The sequence below is a fragment of the Lates calcarifer genome, linkage group LG12, assembly GCF_001640805.2.
Source record: "Lates calcarifer isolate ASB-BC8 linkage group LG12, TLL_Latcal_v3, whole genome shotgun sequence".
Classification (NCBI taxonomy): domain Eukaryota; kingdom Metazoa; phylum Chordata; class Actinopteri; family Centropomidae; genus Lates; species Lates calcarifer.
This window is the reverse complement of record NC_066844.1, coordinates 7805672-7813177: the sequence shown is the minus strand read 5'-3', so window position 1 is coordinate 7813177 and position 7506 is coordinate 7805672. Positions and strand designations below refer to the sequence as shown.

Here is a 7506-nt window from a genome sequence, read left to right as displayed (position 1 = left end):
TGTTGGCCATTGACCTGATATAAATGAGCCCACTGGACCACTGGGTTCCCATCACTACTATATAATGCATATCATGAGAGGATTTCCTTGTATACAGTAACATACAAGGGCTATGTACGTTTGGGGATTCATATTGATTATTTATCCCCAACCTTTTCTTCTACAGCCTTTCTTGTCTTAATTCTTTCTCTTAGTTGTCAAGCTTGGGATATAGTGTTAATCGATCTCAAGTCAGGATTCATTTTTGTTTTGGATAGACTTAAAACTTAAGTGTTACAACTGTCTTCTGTTGTAAAACAGGCAATTTGAATAAAACATATTGTGTTTTTGAGAAATTATAGTGGGCATGTGTCACTATTGTCTGACATTTTATAGACAAAACAGTTAATTGATTAATTGAGAAAACAATTGGCAGATTAATCAGTAATGAAAATAACTGCTTTGCTGAAGACGTGTACTGTCACATGTTCAATCAGACAGTGAATTTTCCAGTTCTTGTAAGATTGACTACTGAACCATATTGAGCCATATATTGAAATAGTTTGTTCCTTTCAGAAACAACAGTTTCAGCTCCAGCATCTTTCCTCATATTCTGTTGCTAAGTAACCAGTGACCACTGACTGTGTGGTAACCGAGCCATAATACTCAGCGTGACTTTTACCTATCTGCAGGCACCGTGTCTAATGTGATGAGAAAAACTGATCAAGCCATCTCAAGCCCTGGTTGTGTCTAAGAACAAATGTCTTGTATATTGAGGCAAAAGCCAGGTCTTAATAACCAAGGCTAGATTACCAACTGGGCAAAGCAGGCAGCTTGTTGCCCTGTTTTTGTAGACAGACTACTCAGATCTTAATCTAGATTTAATACCTGAGTAGTTTCAGTTTATGTTGTGCTTATTTGTTATAAAGTTATGTTTTGCCTAAGTGATCCCTTTTTGTTTGTGTCAAGCAATTATTACTCAGAAAACCACGAGCATAGTCTTATATTCAACCACATAGGTCCAGTAATGCTGCAACGATTAGCTGCATTATCAATAGGTCTGAGTTCTTTTCTTTAATATTCAATCGACTCTTCAGTATGGTACAGCTGAGGTTTGTGAGTCAAAATGATGGAGAAGACAGATCACCTCACACAGTCTCGACATGTGCGAACAGTCTCCAATAATGACAATTAACCAAATTGTGATTTCTGCTGCGTTCAAGTCATATCGTTTAAACCGTCACCCGTCATCCGGCGTCATCCAAGGTCCATCCAATTTCGGGCTAACTTTTAGCGCAGTTAGCCCGAAATTGTATTATCAGTGTGGCTTTATGTTAACCCTCATACAGCCAACTCTAATCCACAACCGCCATGGGTTGTTCACTTATGTGAACACTCACAAATTGTGGAACATGGGAATCATTTCTTTCTGTACCGTCCCGTAGGCCCTGAACACCTCAGGGTTGCCAGATTTGAATGGTGTCAGGTGCAGTTTGTATTTGAAAGCAACGTAATGCCTGATTTTTCCTGGGTTTCCATTGGGGAAAAAAGCTTATGTCATGTTAATTTTAAAATGTATGATAACCCATCAATAAAAGTAGTAACGTAACATCTTTTTTTAACTGTTATGCCGATTATACATAGATATCTGTTCACACCGCGCAGTGTACTTCTGGTCTGGTGCTTTCATTGTTGGGCTGGGAGGAGACATACGCAAACCTGGCAACGTAGGCAGCAGTCGCTTTGTTAACACTTCATTGAACCAAGATGGCAGATTTCGAAGAGCTCAGCGATGAGGAGAAGGTATTACCTTATAAATTCATTACTATAATTATTCTTTTACCCTCAATCTTTCTCACGAAAATAGCAGTGCCCTGTGAAAGCCTCCCTGTTTTGGCACGAACTACCTGTCGGACCGCTGAGCCCGGGCAGAGCTGTATTTGACAGCTCAGAGTTGTAACATTACCTCTCATGTTGTTTCTGTGCATAAATACAGTTGCTGTTAAGTTAAGATAACTTGTGTGATAATGGCCCTCTTTGATTAACAATAACACAAGCGTGCGGCTGAGGTTGATGTCAGATTTAGCATGACTGTGAGTTTTTGGGCTAGATTAAAAATGGTGAGCTAATGCTAAAGCGAAGGAAGTCGAGCTACTTCCTGCATTTACAGTAGGGATCATGACAGAGCATCGGCAGCATACCACCACCCCACACCCAGTCTACTTCAAATGAGTGTAGTTTGCTACCTAAACTAGTTTTGATAAAATCAGATGTTAAGTTATGTTATACAAGTTAATCGAGTTTGCAGTTGTTTTGTATTAAGCCTGTATGTTTGTAACCTTTTGCACTACGTTCATAGGGCAGATGCAGTATTCCTGCAGTGTTGTTGGGGCTTGCACCGGCCGGTGTTGCTGTCTGCATCAAGCTGCTACATGTTGTGCATTCCTAAAGCTGAGGGACTGGCCAGGAGCCTACACCTCCCAACCTGATTATAGTAAAGCTTTAAAATAAATGCAAACAAGTCAGTCAATGGAAAGACTGCAATCCCCACAATTTTAACTTTTATTAGATATCTATGTCCAGTAGTATCTTTATCAGATAATGTCATAGTGTTGATCTACATAGTGGGGAATCAAGAGTCTGAGTCTGGGAGTTTTTTCTGGGCTCTGAATGGAGGGACTATTCAGGAGCACAGTTAAACTAGGTTACTCATTGTAATGCCCCTTCAGCTGGACAAACCCATTTGTAGGTCACTGCCAGCTGCAGCCTGGAGGCTCAATAACCCTGCCTGCCTGACAGACGGCATCATTGGCACACTACAATGTGGAAGTGACATTAGGATGTAATACTGGTCACAGCTGTGAAGGTCATGAAAAAAAAAGAGGGGGTTATTGCAACTTCTCTTTTGGCAGTGAACTTCCACTTAACTATGTGGTGCCTGATTGTGTGTATCTTGCTAACTCCTAAAGGTCCTTACCATGTAACACCTTATGACAGCACTAGTACCCGCCACAATGTCTTCACTCTGGCTTTGACACCACATGCTTACACTTGCATACTGGCTGCTAAGAAAAGCCCTTGGGCGACATAACCTTGCCTGCCATGTAAGGAGAGGCCAAAATAGAGCTCACAAACCTGCAAGCCAACAAAGTTAGCAGACTGCTCTCTGCTTCACTCTAGTGGCTATTTGCAGGTTTTTCACTTTTCCTAGACATCACTTGATGTACTGTTGCTCAAAAGAGAATAAATTGATTAGATTTCTACCAGAGTTTCTTTAAATAAAAAGGAAAGTGAAACCATAAGTTACACACTGTGTTTAGTGATAATGTGACACCTGTTACTATTTTTAAGTTTTATGACAAGACATATTATTTATTTCCAGGTCCGTATTGCAGCTAATTTTGTGATGCACGCTCCCCCTGGGGAGTTCAATGAAGTCTTCAATGGTGAGCCTTATTTGTGACTTTCGGACAACATGTATTTCCATGTGTTTGGAATCAATTCGTTAATGCTTACCTAAATGTTCATTCTTATCTTTAGATGTGCGACTACTGCTTAACAATGATAATCTTCTCAGAGAAGGCGCAGCTCAGTGAGTTTCATTCTTTTCTCTTTGTTGAAAAAAATCACAAAATATTGATGTTGTGCATTTGCATGCAACCTGTTATTGTATTCTCTTTTCATACAGCGCCTTTGCCCAGTACAACATGGATCAGTTCACCCTTGCCAAAATTGATGGATATGAAGATCAGGCAAGTTGTTTAAAAAAAGTGTTTAGATAATTAGCTTTACTTATTGAACCAATTATATTATTTAGACAATGCCTGAGTAGATAGCCGTAGTAACAGCAGGTTTCTCTGTATGTTTTTCCCCTAGGTCCTGATCACAGAACACGGAGACCTTGGTAACGGGCGCTTCTTTGACCCTCACAATAAGATCTCCTTCAAGTTTGACCACCTGAGAAAAGAGGCCAGTGATCCCCAGCCCCACGAGGGCGAGGCAGCCCTCAAGTCATGGAGAGACGCCTGTGATTCTGCCCTGAGGGCCTACATCAAGGAGCATTACCCCAGTGGAGTCTGCACCGTAAGATGGCTCTCCCAGTCTGCACCGTAGCTGCCACGTTCAGTGTTGCGCACAGTTAATCACACACTCATCCTGTTTCATCTGCCACAGGTTTATGGGAAAACAATCGATGGCCAGCAGACCATTATTGCTTGTATCGAGGGTCATCAGTTTGAGCCGAAAAACTTCTGGTAAGTTGATAAGAAGATAATGATCTCATTGCAAACCTAATCAAATTTCCTCAGGACTGTTTTGTCAGAGCAGCATGAAAGCAATGATGTGTTATTGTGTTAGGGTTGTGTGTGTGTTTTTCAGTTTACATTTTGTACAAATTCTGTTCCCAGGAACGGTCGCTGCCGGTCTGAATGGAAGTTCAGTGTCTCACAATCTACAGCACAGGTGGTTGGAGTCTTGAAATTACAGGTATGTTGAGTGATTGTCGGGAATTGTAATTTTGTTTCACTCTTGTTTGCATCTCTCCAGTCTGTTTTTTTTTTTCTGTTTATGCCCAGGTACATTATTATGAGGATGGCAATGTGCAGCTAGTCAGCCACAAAGATGTACAGGAATCACTGACTGTGTCTGTGAGTATTTCATTGTATTAAATGTTTTTCTATTTAAAGTGCTGAAGGGTTACTGTATGTATGATGGAGATTCCTGTTTCACTGTGTCTCTGTTTGCATATTAAAAGTTCATTTGTGTTGATAATCCAGAAGCAAGTATAAAATAATTACACAGTCATATTGGAGAATTTGGTTTATGATCATGTGTGTTTGAGTTGTTGAATTAACCACTGAGTATATGTTTTAACAGAATGAGAGCCAGACTGCAAAGGAGTTGGTGAAAATTATTGAGGATGCAGAGAATGAATATCAGGTATGTGAGCATTCAGAATCACCTCAGTGTAAGAGTGAATGATTGGATTAATATTATTATTATTGTATTGCGCAGCCCAAATGAGTTTACAAAACATTTCAAATTCATATAAGCCAGATCCAGAACACTTTATTTTTATTAGTTTTAAACATTACCAATTTGAATATTTTTCATAGTTAGATCTAATAAAATTAACAAAACACTGACAAATCACATCAGGTATAACAATGGAAAAAATCTGAATTATTAATAATTAAATAATTGCCTTCTTTGCCCCAGGTTTTTGAGAGAAAATTTGAAAACTTATACACATCAAAATTAAAACAGCCATTGCAGTTTTTATGCATTATATTTTCGGGTTGTCCATCCATCTGCCCGTCCCATTTTTGTGAACACGATATCTAGTTATCGTCACACCAGAATATTTCACAGATTTGTCGGCCCATTTCATCACAAATTGATGCTCCAGAATGATCATAGTATGTACAACACAAAAGAAAATTAGACTCACTTGACATTCTCCCACAGCTCACGTATTCTGTTCTCTTCTTGAATATTTTTTTACTTCACTGGAACTGACAGATGACATCATGGTACAACTTCCTTGTAGCAAGAGAGCATGAACTGACGTGTTTTTATCTTCTTTGTTTTTCAGGTGGCCATCAGTGAGAACTACCAGACCATGTCAGACACCACCTTCAAAGCCTTACGCAGACAGCTCCCAGTCACTCGCACCAAGATCGACTGGAACAAGATCCTCAGCTACAAGATCGGCAAAGAAATGCAGAACGCTTAGAGGACAGAGGCTGTTGGGGTTACGACAAACTGATTTGGGAGATGCTGATGCTCGTGCAAAGTGTGTGGCCTAACCTCCTGTATGTCCCTCTAAAAGAGACATTACAGCTTCTGTTGAGCACTAAGAAGGGATACCTTCATTTACAGTGACATTGAGTGGTGTAACTCTCGCTCATTTGCAAACCTATGTTATTATTTTTCAACAAATAATGCCTTTAGTGACACTGTGAAAGCTTGGGTCATTTCCTGCTATTCAGACTCACTTACACATACATACAGTTTTTGATCCCTCAGTGCTTCAAATGGACACACATCCTCCCAAAGGCCCCCTTTACCTCCATGTAGCAAGTCATTTACACTTTCTATAAAGCATAACTGATATTCTTTAAGAGCTTCCAATACCTCTATAGTTTTTTATTAACAGATGGCAAATACTGTATGCAATTTGATATGTTATCTGACTGGAGAGAAACTTGACAGCACCAGATTATTCAGTTTGTATTTCATTAAAAAAAAAAAAAAACTCATCCATACATATTTATGCATTCCTCTGGTTGCAGGGTTGTAGCCAGAAGGCATGGAAAAGTATATATGTCTTTTCTTTTACCAGATCCTGTCTTCCCTGTTGAAGTGTAGTTCTTTTATTTTCCTCTGTTATAGGAAGACATTTTCATTAATAATTCCCTCTATATATCCCCCCAAACTGATAAAGTATTGGTGTCCTCCTGCCAACTGTTTGCCTTTAGCTTTTGCTATATTTTTTATACAAACTGTAAGTACATTTATTATTCATTAAATAAAAATGTTGCACCGAATATGCTCTGTCAAGCAATGATGGTCATTTGTTATGTACGTTTTTTTTAGAGAGGGTGCCTTATGTTGTGCTATGATTTCTGGCAATTCTGGGATTGTGATATAGCCTAATGTGCATCACAGCATTAAGTTTTTCAGGTTGTCCTTCCATCCACCTGTCCCTTTTGCATGAACACAATATTTCAGTAATGCCTTGTGAGGGAATTTCCTCTAATTTTGTACATTCACTTGGAATCAGTGATGAACCAATTAGAATGTGATGGTTAAAGGTCAAGGTCACAGTTGCAGTGAGATTTGCTTCGTAACAGATTTAGCATTTTCATTGACACTGTATGCTGCTAAAAATGACATTTGGTATATTACATCTGTATTGGCTTTACATTGCATGTTCCATGTCCATAACAAAGTATTTCACTGAAGAGTATTATTCTGCTGTTTTTGTGTGGAAATGTCTTTATTTAATTGTAATTACAGCTTAACCAGTTCATTGATTTATAGTGCTGATTAATTGATTATAGAAAACAATTCTACTGTTTTGATTCGAGGTGAAATTATTTAATCACTTAATTAATAAGTCAAGTGACATAACGTGAACCAGCTGCCATTTAAATTAAAATTTAAAATTAGTTTAATTAAATAATCAATTACCTGTATCAAGTTATTTTTGAAGCAAAAATGACAAATATTTGATGGTTCAGCCTCTCCAGTATGAGAACGTAATGCTCTTCCTTGTTTTAAATTGTAGTAAATTGCAAAGTCTTGTGGTTATGGACTGTTGGTCAGAAATAGAAGATATCATCCTGGGCTCAAGGAAATTCTGATGGGTATTTTTCACAATTTTGTGATGTTTATAGTCCAAACAACTGATCAGTTAATTTCATAATTATAAAATTATGAAAATATTTTCATAATTATATGTTTAAAATTCGAAAGTTTCTCTTTTGTAATTAAAAATCTGTTGGTTTCGGTCTGTTATTGAAA

At 38.4% G+C, this 7506-nt stretch overlaps 1 protein-coding gene across 1 annotated transcript; it reads left to right on the top strand.

Annotated features, from left to right (window-relative positions):
- Positions 1-1643: 1643 nt before the first annotated feature.
- capza1a (capping actin protein of muscle Z-line subunit alpha 1a) lies at positions 1644-6527 on the top strand. The gene is made up of 10 exons (XM_018661796.2): positions 1644-1782; positions 3362-3425; positions 3520-3571; positions 3668-3731; positions 3856-4062; positions 4153-4232; positions 4386-4464; positions 4554-4625; positions 4855-4917; positions 5573-6527. Exons 1-10 carry the CDS (start codon positions 1747-1749, stop codon positions 5711-5713), a joined length of 858 nt encoding a protein of 285 aa, XP_018517312.1. The 5' UTR covers positions 1644-1746; the 3' UTR covers positions 5714-6527.
- The last annotated feature ends 979 nt before the right edge of the window (positions 6528-7506 follow it).